The 15,637-nt window shown below is 39.2% G+C and overlaps 1 protein-coding gene across 1 annotated transcript; it reads right to left on the bottom strand.

The window, feature by feature from the left end:
• Positions 1-7,160: 7,160 nt before the first annotated feature.
• On the bottom strand, positions 7,161-10,220 carry LOC311085155 (uncharacterized protein; the record flags this gene model as incomplete). The annotated part of the gene is made up of 5 exons (XM_084117587.1): positions 7,161-8,142; positions 8,408-8,484; positions 8,564-8,656; positions 9,827-9,918; positions 10,136-10,220. The coding sequence occupies 5 exons, from the start codon at positions 10,218-10,220 to the stop codon at positions 7,161-7,163; spliced, it is 1,329 nt and encodes a 442-aa protein (XP_083973713.1).
• Between the last annotated feature and the right edge of the window lie 5,417 nt (positions 10,221-15,637).

Raw genomic sequence — 15,637 nt, 5'->3', positions numbered from 1 at the left:
AGTAAATGTAAAACATTAAACACTGGCATCATGTGACACGTCTCTGCAAACTAAATGAGACGCATCTATGCATTTATTTAACAACCAGACTGATCACTCTGAGAACAGGCTTCAATAACTTTGTGTCCATATAATACAATACAAATGCTCTGTTTTTGCAAGGTATTTAATGGATGAATAACATCAATATGTAGACAAATATGAACATGATAATAATTAAAATACATAGATATAAACCAAATTTGTGCCAAACAGTTCAATTTGATCAAAACAACCATTAAGGAAACACATGAAACCAAGCCTATATGGTGATATGACTGTAAACAAATGTGAATGAAATGAAAATGCTGTTTTTTCACGTTTTGTTTCTCTTTCTCTGCTGGTCAGATTGAGGACATCACTGGAAGCTCTGCATTCTTGACGCACTTCACAGTGACGATAAATAGACAGTGTGCTGAGACACAATGACACTGTTTAAATATGTGTATGTTCATTTAACAAAGAATGGATAAATCAAAGTGCTGTGATTTTCTCATTCACCACTATTAGCATTTTTCTGAATGTTTGCATAGTTTGTTTGTCTCAGTTCTTTGTGGCAGTACTTTAGGGCTTTTGCCTGAAGCTTAACCTGAAAATGAATGCTTTGATCAAAAGATCACTGACCTGTGGAATTATTAAAACATACATCTTCACAATAAATACTCCACTAAATTACAATGATCTATACATCAATTAATAATCAATTATAGTCTTAAGGTTGGTGTGAAGACTTGTGGGAATCGAACCCATGATTTTGTTGTCGCTAGAAAGGTTTTATAAAATCTGAATCAATGAGTGATTGATCTGATGGCTGAAATTCACTAGTGATGTTCCAGTCTGAATGCTGCTGCATATAAATGATTGATGGCTTTGTTGCCTTTGAGGGCCCAATCAGACTCTTGATGGCTCCTGCAGGCCCCATCTGTATCTCAGCCGCAGAAATCTGTGGAGAAACTGCCACTTCTTCATTGTGGCAATGTTTATAACTCCATCCTGGTGCCTCAGCAACACGATTCTGATAAATCATCAAACAGTGGCATCAAGTGATACACTTCTGCAATCTAGAGACAAACAAACTTAACGTATCTATGTATTAAGAACCAGACTGATCACTATGAGAACAGGCTTCAATTGTATATAATTCATAATTCATAATACAACAATGGTGTAATACATACAATACAAATGTTCTTCTTGGTTTTTTTCCCATTGAGTTTTTCTTGGACATTTTTTTTTTTTTTCACAGTAGAGGCTGTTATTGGTGTTATTACATGATGTTTAACTTTATGACAATAATGTGTTTTGGAGACACAATGACAGTGGAGTTGTGTGTGATATAATTCCCAGCAGTCATTCACAAGAGAAACAGGATCCAGACTATGAGAACAGAAATGAAACTTTTCCTGGTGATTACTGGAAACTTCTCCATCAAACTCAGCAATCTTCAATATGCTGATGTAGGAAAATACACCTAAAATCACACACTCATCTGAACTTCAGACTGTACAGCTGATCATCAATGATGTGTGAAATTGGTTAATTTGTATCTTTCATTTTCAGTTTACTAAAGTTGTATGTTTTAAAATTACAGACATACTATGTTTAGGATCTACTCCAGTCTTTTCAGGTATATTCAGAGGAGACAAGGAGCCAAAAAAAAAAAAAAAAAACCTTAGTTGTATGCCAATGTTTGAACTCCAAATAAATGGACCCTCATCATAACCAACCCATATCAGTCACCCCTAACTAGTAAATAAAACGCATCAGATAATGGCATCAGGTCAAACCTCAGTAAACTGCTGAAGAAAGATCAAACTGAATGTCTATGTGTGATTCAGAAACAGTATGATGACAATATCTATCAAAAGCATTTGAACACACTACAAAATGCTATAAAAATGCTATAATACTTACCATACAAAAAGAAAAGATAAATGCAAATCTGGCTGCAGGTTTGTGACGTCCTGTCATGACAAAAGAGTAATAATCAGTGCAACAGGACAATAACATCAACAATGAATAACAATTAAATAAAACAATTAAATTTCTTTTTTTTTTTTTTTTTTTTTATGCGTGTAAATTGTAATTGCGTATATATGTAAAATAATGTTACCAGTGCTTTGGCATAAAGCCTTTTAAAGGTGGGATCAGTAGTTTTTGAAAAACACTTTTGAAAACTGTGTCAGACAGACTACCAAAACACACTTAAACAATCGGCAGTAAGGGCCGTGTCTACTAATGATGGAGAGGAGAGAGCGCTCAGTGCACACAGCACAGACATTAGCCGAACGACTACAGAAAGAGAGATGGCAGATAAAAACAAAAGAGGAAAATGTCTGTGAAACTTAAAATTAAAAAGAAGGCTTAACTGGAATAAAAAAGGGATTTTTTTTAAGAATCTTCAGGACATCAGAACATCAAAGTGTTTTGTTTTAAATTGCAAATGTAAGGAAAACATTTTTTCTTACAGATATTGCTGTTTTGTATCAGGAAACGAGGACATAGTGTAAGGGGGAAGTAGTGTAAGAGTTAAAAGTGTAGCACATTAAGATTAATGCTGATGTTTTATTTGAATATTTCAATGTTAATTCAGCAGTATATATTGTGTTAAAGTGGATGTTGTTGGGAGGATTTTTATTATGACGGGGTTACAGAGAGGAGAGTGGAAGAGAAAGAGTTAATAAAGAGAGAAAAGAGGCTAAAGAAGAACTTGTCCATGTCTGAGGGTTTTATTGCTATATTCCTAAAGTTATCTTTGGATTAAAGCCCCGAGAACACCCACAAACAAGTATTACAATAGCAACACAGAGGTGCCATCCTCTCATCTTTTATAAATGGATGAGGACTGATTGCTGATTGAAGAGTTGTGCAAATGAGTTTCACACAGGTGCATTAGAGATTCATAATTATGCAAGTACTTTCTATTAGCTGTGAATAGATGTTTTCCTTTTGTTCAACACAATGAATCCAATAGAGTTTGGGGTCTTTCAATGAGATCTGTGGTAACTGTTTTGACAAAGGGTGTGAAAAGTACAACTTAGAGTTAAATGTCTCCAAAACTAAGGAGCTAGTGGTTGACTTCCGCAGAAGGGGGAAGTCGTCCCAGCCCTTGCACATCAATGGGGAGGTGGTGGAGCGGGTGAACAGTTTTAGGTCTGTGAGATCTACGAGGCCCGTATTTACCGGAAAGGCCTAAAGATCCTACAAGATGATACTCACCCTGCCAACTCCCTTTTTACTCCCATCAGGGAGAAGGATGAGAGCTATTAAGACAAAAACCTCCCGCTTCCTCAACAGCACATACTGCAGAGCCATTAAGGCTGAATCCCAATTCTCTGTCTTACCCCTTCCCCTACCCCTACCCCTACCCCTTCGTCTTACCCCTAGCCCTTGTCCCTCGAAACCGAGTGGTAAGCGCTAGGGTTGAAAACATACCCCTATGAAATGAGACGCCACGTCATCATACATCATACTCCGGCGTCCCTGTGTGATACAGGACAGTATATTGTAACGAGTGGAAATAAGTATGGCCCCTTTAAGAGCTGCGCGCTCTGCTCTCTGTTGAACGGGCTGTAATGGTATTGTGCCGTGCGACTCGAACAACCCCATGTATGTGGGTCATTTCTGTGTTGATGCTCATTATTCTTGCTTTGTTTTATTGAGTGACGCTGTGGAAGGCAAGGTGGAGCGTGTGGCAGACAGTTGCAGGAGTTTGATTTGTCAATAAATTGCGAGTGAATCGCCTCCGTGAGTCTGTCTGGCCTAATACTTCAGCTGCGAGCTATCCTTATTTTGTTTCCCTCCTAACACAACGCGTTACAATATGTAAAGCACGTATCTTTTTCCTGGACATGTCGCCTGGATTTCGGGATCACCCAAAATGTCCGGGATTCGGCTTTTGCTTTCTGCCGTCGCTATTCATTATGCACAGAGTGTTGTTTCAATCGGACTGAATTCATTCAAATCGGTGAATCTGAATGTAGTGTTTAACGTACATGAACGCTAAACAAGTGAAACAAGTGATCGGTTTATGTGCGTTTTAGAATTGCTTAAATTCCTGTGTTTTCGTATCAGTCGGGATCCGTTTGAAGCTGAATACATGACCTGCAAAGCTGGCACATACGTGTCAGTGTCAAATAATGAAACGTTACACATAATGAATGGCGACTGTAGAAAACAAAAGCCGAATCCCGGACATTAGTCAGAGAAATGCGGGACTGATTGTGTAAACCAGCAATGTATCGTTAGCATAGCCTAGCGTAGCAGACCAGCGATTTTTAAAAACGTTTAAAAACGTTTCAGTTAACAACATGGTTGCAAATATATATGTACATGACTGTGTAGAGCACAAAACACGACTGTCATAATTTTTCAATCAATCATTTAAGCCGAAAATGAGACTTTCTTGATGGTATGCCCGCCTTTGTTGCCGGTTGCGCAGTGCATTCTGGGTACCCCTTGGTTTCAAGTAAGCTCGCGAAAATTCTTGGTTTTAAGGGGTATCTACCCCTTCCCCTTAGCCCTACCCCTAGATCAAAATGAGAATTGGGATAGCCCTTACTCTTACGTGAACGTGCAAAACTAAGGGGAAGGGGTAAGGGGAAGGGGTAAGGGGAAGGGGTAAGGGGAAGGGGTAAGGGGAAGGGGTAAGACAGAGAATAGGCGGTATGCACTGGCGAGCATGACGTATTTCCGGTTTAATGTCAGGATGGTTGTAAACATCCGGTTATTGTCGAGTGAAGTGCTACCTATGCTACCATTGAATGCTTGTCGTCATAAAAAACCCAAAACTGTTAATTTTCGTCGTTGTTGTGTTGTTTATGTTAATGTTTTTACTTGTACTTCGTCTTTACTGATAACGCGATGACATGTAAACGTACGAAATTGTCCTTTCAAAGGCGGGAAGACAGCTCTTCTAGCCACCACTGCTGTGTTCCGCAATGCACAGTGTCTGCAACATGCAATTCTTCTGTTAGTTTTTTTACTTTTCCCAAAGACATCGAATTACATAAACGGTGGGTGATTAACATCCGACGAGACGAGTTTCTTACAACAAACACACGAGTCTGCAGCCGACACTTTCAAAGTGAAGACGTGATAGAGCCTCCGACTCCAGCTGGGCGCAGACGTCTAAAGAAGGGAGCTGTTCCAGTGCTTTTTCAGTGGAACAATTTCAGTCTGCCAGCCCCGCGGCCCGGAGTTTGGGAAAGGACCGAGCGTCCCAATACAGAAACCACGCACGATCCATCTGTGGAATTGGACCATCCTCCTCCTGACCATGACTACTGCGACAGTAGTGAACCTGCTGCGCTGGATATGTCTCTTAACCACATTGAAGAACTTAATGAAGAGATAGCAAGACTTCGAAACCTAATAGAGGAGATATCTATCAGCAACAAGTTCAGCTTGGAGCGGTTTTCTGGATCAGATGATGACATAAGGTTCTTCACAAGGTAAATTAAAATGTCCTGTGTTTACACCTGTGTTTAATATAGACGTTTTAGAGCTTTCAACATTTATTAGTATTATTAAGTATTATTAAGCCTATCTGTTTAAATGTTGCATGCGTGATGTGTGTTGTTGTAAGCTACTGGAAACCTTGAATTTCCCTCGTGATGAGAAAAGTATCTATTTAAAACTATCTAGATCTATCTACTAGTGCATTGTATTTTAAAATACTGAGAAGAGCAGTAAGCAAAAGGACTGATGTGTGTGGTCCAGTTTTTGACCTTAGTGCCTAAATGTTATAGGATGTTTACAGTAACTGTCAATACGGATGCTAACATGCTTGCAATTTAATGTAATGTAATGAAATGTAACACCTATGTCCCACAGGTTTGCAAGTCACGCCCACCTGATGGCCTTTTGGAAGCAGATAGAACCAGCCACCTGCAAGATGGTACGGGTGACAAGAGCACGAAGTGTAGTGAAGAATGATAAGGTCCCTCACACTGGCAGTGCAACGGTGAATATATTTTACAGTTGTTCTTAGAAAGCAAGATATATTGCATAATCTTATCAAATCCTTACATCTAATTCTTTCTCTTTTCAGATTCTTCAACCCATTGATGAATTTTTTCTCTTTATGAATTACTTGTCATTGGGTCTGATGCAGAAGGATCTGGCCCACAGATTCAAAATCCACCAGTCGACTGTAAGCCGCATCATAAATACATGGGCTAACTTCCTGTATACTGTACTTGGGGCTGTGGGTATTTGGCTGGATGAGGAGACTGTAAAATCTCACATGCCAGAGGTTTTTCAGGGTTACTCTGATACACAAATTATTTTGGATTGTACCGAAATAAGTTGCCAAACACCAAGTTCTCTTCTCCTCCAGAGTGAGGTGTTCTCCAACTATAAATCACACTGTACATTTAAAGGATTAATTGGGATGGCCCCTCACGGCGCAGTAACCTTTGTGTCGTCTCTCTATGAGGGTGCCATCAGCGATAAAGAGATTCTGAAGCAGTCTGGCATTGTGCCTCTCTTAAACCCATCTATGGCCATAATGGTTGACAAAGGTTTCCTCGTAGAAGACTGTGTGCCCTGCAAAGTCCACATACCTACCTTTCTGTGTAAGAGAGCACAACTCTCTGAGCCAGAGGTCAGGAAGACACAATCTATTGCCAGACTGAGAGTCCATGTTGAGCGGCTCATTCGCAGGGTTAAGGAACATAAACTATTCGGCACAGAAATCCCTCTTTCATTGACGGGCAGCATTAATTAACTTTACACAGTCGCATGTCTTTTGGTCAACTATCAAAATGGGCCCTTGGTTAAAGCCTGGGCAACCAATGGCTAGTGTTGGCAGCACAACGTTAAAGGGATGGCGTGTTCATTCATGCTCTCTCTCTCGATCGCGAACTGAGCTCGTTTGTAGCGGAATGAGTTTTCGAATCTTATTAATCTTATTAATCTTATCACTTATTTTACGATTTATTGTACAAAACTTATTTTTACTTATTTTACATTTATTTAATTTACAATTACAATTTATTTTACAATTTGATGTTACAATTTGTATATGTGATGATTAATATTACAATGTTGTAAATAAGACAGTTGACAAAATAAACTTTCAAATGATTGTACAATAATGCAACAATTCATGTGTCTGTTCAGTTACTTTTCATAGCGAGGTATTTGGGCATGTATGTGTTAAAGAAAAACAAATCACATCTCTCTTTCAGGGAGCCTAACACAGTGCTGTCTCGGTAAATGCGCTGCACGAAAATGTCATCGTGGGCACAAACAACAAAATCACACCATTCTATTCCTGTGATGAGTAACTGTCCCTGGACTTGCCAATAATAACAATGGCTCTCCTTCAATTTGTGTAGGCCATGGTCAAATCTCAGGAACTTGCAGTCTATATAGCTGGCTACATTTGGGCATTTCATTTCAACCAGACCAAATGATGGTCGCTCAAGTGGGTCATAAACCAGTCCATCAGGCGATGCACCCAGCCAAGGTGCGTCCGGGTGCACGACTAGCCCACACTTGGTCAGATTGAGATTTTTTAGAACCGCATAGTCCTTCAATGCACCTGCTTCCATTTCTAGCCCCCTTTTCATTAGCGGTGTTTGTCTTGTCCCTCTGATAATTCTTTCTGCCAGTTTTTCTGCTGTGCTTGTACCTCTTACATGGCTTACCTCCCGGAAATGTGAAGCAGTCACTCTCTCCTTCCTCAGGGAATGCCACTCGGGTGTTGCACTTTGGCATCTTGTTGCTTCCTCAATCTGGTGTGACTGTGTCAAAGTCACAGACAGAGAACTGAGGTGCAGCTTTTCTTGATCTGTCATGATGGCGAATGAACACTCTGTTTGTTGTAGATGGTAACCTTCCAGTGGGACTTTTGGAAACGGTGGTGCATCCTCATGGATGACAACACTGTCAGGTGGAGGTGGTGGGTGTTGATATGACAGGATACTGCCAGTTTGTACCTTGCCAAAAATGGAGTCCACGAGTGGTTTGTCAGATGTGATGTTCATTCTGCAGATAAGGGGAAGAGAGTCTGGTTCCATGTCAGCATAGGCAGGTAGTGGGTTGAGGGTTGATGGGTCTGGTAGCTCACCACTGTATCCCTTGTAAAGTGTAGATCTGGAATAACAATATCAGGCCATTGTAGGATTCTTATGAATTCTATGTGTAACTGTATAGACTTTAGACTATCTAATAGTCGACTGCGTTGTGTATTTTGTCGTAGCGGTACAGCCTGATCATGACATTTGAGATAACCAAGATGTCACTACGCAGCAGGAAAAGTACACAGACTCACTAGGAAATACACCATTATCTAACAGCTATCAGTAACATATATTTTGCAACACATTGTAATCTGCCTATTTAATTGGACTCTGCACACCTAATTCCGCTTGCCGAAGTAGCATCTGGTTTGGGCTTCACTACAACCATGGCATCCACAGGTCCTGGCTTCACTCCCTATTTATTTATGAAATGGTATTAGGAGAGATGCTAGTATGCATGTGATACAACTGTTTGGTATTGAAATGATACAAACCATTGTACGTGGTTTATGCCACTTCTGCTCGGTTTCAGTGCATGAAAGTACAGGAGGGACGACAGACATGCCACATTCAGAGTAATGGGCAGTCTGATAAAGTAAGGCAACCAAATTATTGCATATCCCACACCCAGCCACACAGGAACAGTAGCTTTTAACAAGCATAACTGGCTGTGAATCACGTAATGTCATCTGAAATACACAGAAGCATAATTTAATGCGTTTTGACAGAAGAGGGTCTACAGCAGCAGCAGTAGGAGCAAAACCAGTTCTTTCTTCTTTTTATTGGTGTACACTGCACTTTTTTACTTTTTTGTGTATACTGCACAGAAAACTCTCGTAATTTGCATGACCATCAAACTTAATTTTAAAATCACGGATCCATAATTTTTTTCTGTTAGTCTGACATTTCCCAGGTTGCCAGATTGTGTATGAAATACACCCTACACATTTACTTACTTTCAATTTAGCCTAAAACTTTCTGTCTTAAAACCTGGCAACCCAAAACCCAAATAAGGAAGTGGGTGGGTGCACACTGCTCAGCCACGGAGTCTTGCAAAGCAAGCGGGCTAGTTGAATAGCCTACTTCACAAGTAGCTGTTGTCAAATTGTTAGGGAATAAATTTTGTGATTAACACATAAACTGTTATTGAGTGTTGTTGATACACAATAGGAAACTTGTCCTTGGAACATCATAATCTGGCAGCAGCTTCGGAGTTTTGGAGGTGGTGGATACATAACTGGCATGCGTACGTTCTGTTTAGGTAAGGTAAAAGCAACGATCGAAATGCAGTGTTGCAAAGAGTTGCTCAGGTTTTGCTCCTAATTCCTCTTGAAGAGTAGAAACATCAAGTACAAAAACAAGGAAGTTGGGCCTTATGTTTATAAAGAATGAAGTAAAGATGACAGGACAGTTTTGAGTAGAACAACAGCAGTTTGAAGAATAGCTGAGTGGAATATTTTACTGTCTTTGCAGTCATCAAGTCAGGCAAAAGTAGTAATTATTATAAACTCATTATTGTTTACATTTTAAACCGAACTCCAATTTGTTTAACAGACCCAACAACAAAGCATGGTAATTCCCACTCAGCTACCCTGTTCTGTATTAGGCTACCACTGTTCAGCTTTCGTGAAAACCATAAAGGTGGCTCTTAGAAATTGTAATCAAAGCTGAAATGTGGTAACGAGTAAAACTTTTGTTGAACGGAACCTTAAACAAGTTCAACAGAACTTTGAACGTGTCTCTTAATCTAGTCCTACTTTCAGCTGGTGTGGTGGCTTTAGCTTCTTCATTGAGCGGTAGCAGTGGGCTCTCACAGATATCTCATTTGTTGCCCTGTTTTTACCTGATACTTTAATAAAAGTACAAACACACGAAGTGAGAGGTATATAATTAAACTTTATTTAAAGCATGATTAACCTGAAGCAGGACGGAGTCATGACTTAAAACACCAAAGCTAGACTTCTAGCTCTGGCTAGCTAGCGTTAGCAAATTACCTTCAAAGTTGCAAAGAAATGAAGAAACGTAAAATTTAAAGCCTTTATCTAATTTGCTACGTGGTGTCGTACTGGATGCCCGAACGATCCTCCGGATATCATTAACAGACACTTTCGGCAACTCCAGCAAACACCTTGTGAACTTCGTCTCTGCCATCGTAAATGTCGACTGCCAGTGTTTAATGTTTTCTTCCGTTAACCGGAAATGTCCAAACATCCTCACGCCAATGCGGAAGTGATGCGTGCATAGAGCCCATTGGGATTCAGCCTAAATCTCTAAACAGCTCTCAACCCCTGAACCAGCCCCTTATGAAAAAAGGTTCTCTTAACGAGTCTGCATAATTTGCACATTTCTTTATAATGATTTTATTATACCTTTTTATATGTTTTATGCCAACCATACTAGTGTTATTTTATCTATTTATTGTAAAGTTGTGGATTTGCGCTCTGTATCCCTATGCAAGTTGTCACTTCTACCTGACATCAGCCACTAAAGCCTCCTGGACTGTCATCCAGGTACGTGGTGAGTGGTGTGTTTCCTTTATTTTATTTTTATCTGCCTGTGTCAAGTGTCATCCCGTGCGGGATACCGTTTGTGTATATATCTGCTCTATGTCTTTGGTTGTATCTTGTTGATGTCCTGTTATGAGCACACTGAAGCAAATCCCTAACAACTTGCACCGAGTTGTAAGGCAATAAAGTATTGAATCCTTGAAAATGTGTGAAACAAATGAAAAAGTTAAAACATTTGCAAGAGAAGACTTTTGCTGTGCTAAGAATGTGATGATGAAGATCAAGTGGATCCCAGTTTCATTTACTGCGTCTTAGCAAATTAGAAAAACTGTAATGCCTTAAAACTAAAGCCATGAATCTACTATCATCTCATCTACAAACTTATGTTGCAATTTTGTGCTACTTTCTACAAGTCATATTTCCTCTTTTGAGCAACAAACATTTTAAATTTGCTACCTACTTGTGAAAATCTTTGTTTTGAGGACATTACTGATGCCATTAATCATCTTAAACTCAACTCAATTCCAGGAATGGATCAATGGTTTGTCTTCTGAATTCTACATATTGCGAAAATTAATAAGTATTATTAAAGGTTCTCTTCCTCTATACACTTACTCAATACAATATTACGTTACAAACCCAACATGTCTCAATAACAATTATAACGTTCATTTTGTAGTGCTATAAGAATGAACAAGGTGCTATATAGTTTTTTTATTTATTTTATTTATTGATTTATTTATTGATTTATTTATCAGTTGATTTATTGATCATTTATTATGATTTATTTTGTCAGGTTGACACATTACTAATTGGCTAGTCGCATATGGTGGCCATGTTAGATTTCCAGTCTAGTGAGTGTGTGCATAGAAACTTCCAGTTATGCCTGATGCCAGAAACTCACATGTTTGTGTTTGGTGAATGAATGAAATACACACTGTTTAAAAAACAAACAAATAAAACTTAAATTTACTGTAAAACCGGTAGCTGTGGTTGCCACATTGTGTCGACCCAGATCTGGCCCTCATACCATGTGGAATGATGGCACTTGGAGCTGTGCTCCCGCTTGCCAGATCTGAACCACAATCAGGCCACAGGAATGCTGCATATCAGCCAAGCGTAAAGCAAATAAAGCACAACTGTACCTTTTCTGGGCCACAAAAACTATTTACTGTATAAAGTAATCTCAGCCTTAACAAGCCAGTTAACAAGCAGAATTACTGAAGGCTTTGAAAAACAAGAACAGATTAAAGAGAAGAGATGAGCAAAAACATAACAACAACTACACCTTACTTCCAGCCACAGCCTTAGATTAAATTAACTTTAAATCAAAGAACACATTAAATCTCTCAAAATCTCAGCATAAGATGATTAAACAACTCCAAAAACAACATAACAGCTTATTACAGTTTGACTTTATTTTCTCTCATACATCTACAAAAGCTCTTATTTAGAATTAACAGAGGTTTAGCTCTAATGCTAATGATCACCATTATGGTGATTAGTGTTACCTTTAGTTGAGTTTTTCACCTTGATTTTGTTTTAGTTCTGTTTTCTCTGGCTGCTGTAACAGTGTGTTTATAAAACACATTTACCGTAGCAAAGGAAGATAAGACATAATGTGATTGGGTGATGATAGCTAACTATTGATGGCAATATAATCATCAGGCTGATTCCCTGATCTCATCTGAGGTTGAATCATAAGTCTGTAGTGCCATGAATGGGAACTTTAGCAAAATGTTCTTAGAGCATATTTTTGGGATAGTACTGATACTTTTCATGAGAAATGCATTCAAATCCAGTTGGACACACTGGGCCCTATTTTAATTTAAGTGCACGGTCTAAAGCGCAAGGCACAAGTGCACTAAGTGTGTGTCCGAATCCACTTTTGCTAGGTTAATGACAGGAAAAATGGTCGGTGCGCCTGGCGCATGGTCTAAAAGGGTTGCCCCTATTCTCTTAAAGGTCCCATGACATGAAATTTTCACTTTCTGAGGTTTTTTAACATTAATATGAGTTCCCCTAGCTTGTATATGGTCCCCAAGTTTCTAGAAATTTTAATCGGTGTAAATCAAGCTTTTGCTATCTTTCTCTGCCTTTGAGAAAATGGAAGCTCAACCGGGCTTATCTTGAATCTCCTCCTTATGACGTTATAAGGAGAAATGTTACCTCCCCTTTCTCTGCTTTGCCCGCCCAGAGAATATTTTCCGCCCATGAGAAAATGAGCTAGGAAGTAGGAACGCGCGCGTTTTAGTTTAGTTTATCCACGAGAGAGCTTTTGAGCGAGTGAAGCATAATAATTGCTCAATAATTGGATGTACAAATGAACACCGAAGGGTCAATACAGAGCTGGGCTTGCTGAACGTCTGAAACTAAAGTCTGGATCAGTACCAACTCTCTTTGGCTCAGCTACACACCTCGGACAAGTAAGTCAACTAATGATATACAAGTGTGTTGCTTTACTGTTTATGGTTACCTAGCTCGTTACACGTAGAATGTGGCTGTAACATTAGCTATGCAGCTATGCAGTTACTTGCGCTAATGTAAAGGTAGACAGCATCAAGTATGTGTGTGAATACACACACTGTAACGTGAGTGTTGTACACTTCTTTGTTATTTGGATAACCGTTTTCCTGTTGGTTAATGTAAGATAAATTACAGACGTTACAGATCTCTCATGTAAAGGCAACAGTAGGTTCGCGTTAGCTACATGATTGATAATAACTGTAAACCATCCGAATAAAGTACCGTATCCAGACATAATATTTTAAACTAACCATTCTGAAACGTCCTGCTGGAGCCGCTGAGTTGCAACTTCTTCATCCGTTGCTTCTCCATCTGGATCAGATTCTGGGTCAAACTGAAATGCTTGAACGACTGCATGTCTTCGTGCCATTGCAATATATCCAACGTAACCATGCATGGTACCGTTGCCGCAAGATGATCAAGGCCACACCCACCCTCCACCTTGCGTCGCCTTTCTCCTCCTCTTTAGCATTTAAAGCTACAGACACCGAAACGGCCGTCTGAAGGAAGCTCATTCTGGGACTGGCTTGTAGTGGCTATAATTCTGCACCGAGGCTGAATTTTTGAAAGAGATTTCAGATACAGTACTAGGGACCACTAAGGTCTATATTAAAGCCTACAAAAAGTAGCATGTCATGGGACCTTTAATGAGTAATGGGTGTGTTTTGGGCGTAACGTGAAATAAACCAATCAGAGTCTAATCTCCCATTCCCTTTAAAGTGTATGAGCGTTGTGGACCCGCCTGTAGAAGTACATTAATAATGCGCCCTTTAAATAACAAAAAAAATACTGTGCCATTGACTTTAGACCAGGTTTTTGTTGGTCAATGGCCCAGTCTATTTCTGTTGCCTCAAAATAGCAATGCACCAACAATGCGCCTGAACACACCTGAACATACCTGAACACACCTCGTTTTCAGACTAGCACGCCCATGGGCGCACAAAGGGGCACATTTGCTAAACAACGTGGCGCAGGACATCTGATAGGGCCCACTGTTGCAAAACAAAGACATTTTTCCACCTCAAAACAAGTCTCATCTCAATCTGATCTCATTCTGAATCTGAAAAATGAACAGTGAGATGTTGATCATACAAAACATCCAGACACAACAGCAGTGATTCTTCATGATTGTGTTATATGTTTTTAGCTTCTGTCAGATCAGTGTTCACATAATAGTATTTATTATACAAAGGGCAACATTATTTCTGTTAATAGCAGAAAGCATTAAAATAAGTGTAAATCAACACAAAAGTATTTCCAATTGATTCATATTGACTGGTATTCTAAATAATAATAAAAAATGTTTAATTTAAAACTACTTTTATGCTAGCTGTACAGAGAAAATGAAGTAATGTGGCACTGGATGATAATAGACAGCCTAGTTACCTCATCGTTTTTTGTTCTGCTTCACGTATAGCTCTTAAACCTTTAAAATTGAGTTTAGGAAGATGTAACCACAGTCGTTAGCTTTGGTTAACTATTGAAGCCTTTTCTCTTGTCAAAAGGCTCAACGCGACCGCCGACTTTGCGTGCAGATTAATTTCCGCCTATAGACAGCCTAATATTTTGGTATTGCATCACTCATATCTCTTAAACGTTTAAAATAGAGTTTAGGAAGATGTATGTAACCACAATCATTAGATTTGAATAGCTCTTAAAGCCTTATCTCTTGTCAAAAGGCTCAATGCGACCGCAGACTTTGATGAACACTGCTGGCAGCAGCAGTCTGTGTCCATACCATTCTAATCAATGACAGCGTAACCTCGTATCTCCCCAAGTCATAAAGCTCGTATCTCCGATTAAACATGATTTTGGGGAAATGTTGTGTTAATGTTGGTATACAACAGTATATGATAGCAATATAAGTTATAATACCAACTTTAACGATACAATGTTTAATAACTCAAAAAATATGCAGTTTTTTTAATTTCCTGAAAAATAATGGTTTTGGAGATACAAGGATTCCGCCCGACAGCGACGATATGAAGACTTCAGATGCAAAAGCCTCTAAGTCCGTCTAACGTATTTCTTTAATATTAACATTATCACCTTATGCACCAGAGAAACAAGGGCGCCGCCATCTTTAGAATATTGTCTTTGAACTTCCGTTTTTGCAGTCGCTCTGTATATTTCTATGGCATTGCTGTCCAGGAGTAATTAGCTTTTGAAGTGGATTTAATTAATGTAAAGTTAACGAAAGTTATCATGAGGACTGTAATGTTTAAAGCAGATGTCATAACAAATGTCAGTAGACCGGGAAGATTTTAAAACGAGCCGTTCATTCATAAATACACAAGATCGCTGTGAAAATACAGACCGGAAGTCAAAAGACAACGAGCGCAGCGCTGAAAAGGGGCAGAGCTACATAAGGTCTAGGTTTCTGAATGGGCTGGCTGGGATTTAGTGAGTTTGTATTTTATGAACGTATACAGAGAGCATTCACTCAATATTATTATCTCATTTTTGACAAGTGGCTTTTACAGGCTTTTGCATCGGAGGTCTTCATATTATTAAAGAGAATAGATACATGTATTA

The sequence above is a fragment of the Abramis brama genome (genome assembly GCF_963993115.1).
Source record: "Abramis brama genome assembly, chromosome: 6".
Classification (NCBI taxonomy): Eukaryota; Metazoa; Chordata; class Actinopteri; order Cypriniformes; family Leuciscidae; genus Abramis; species Abramis brama.
The sequence above is the reverse complement of the archived record's forward strand: the minus strand, read 5'-3'. Positions and strand labels throughout refer to the sequence as shown.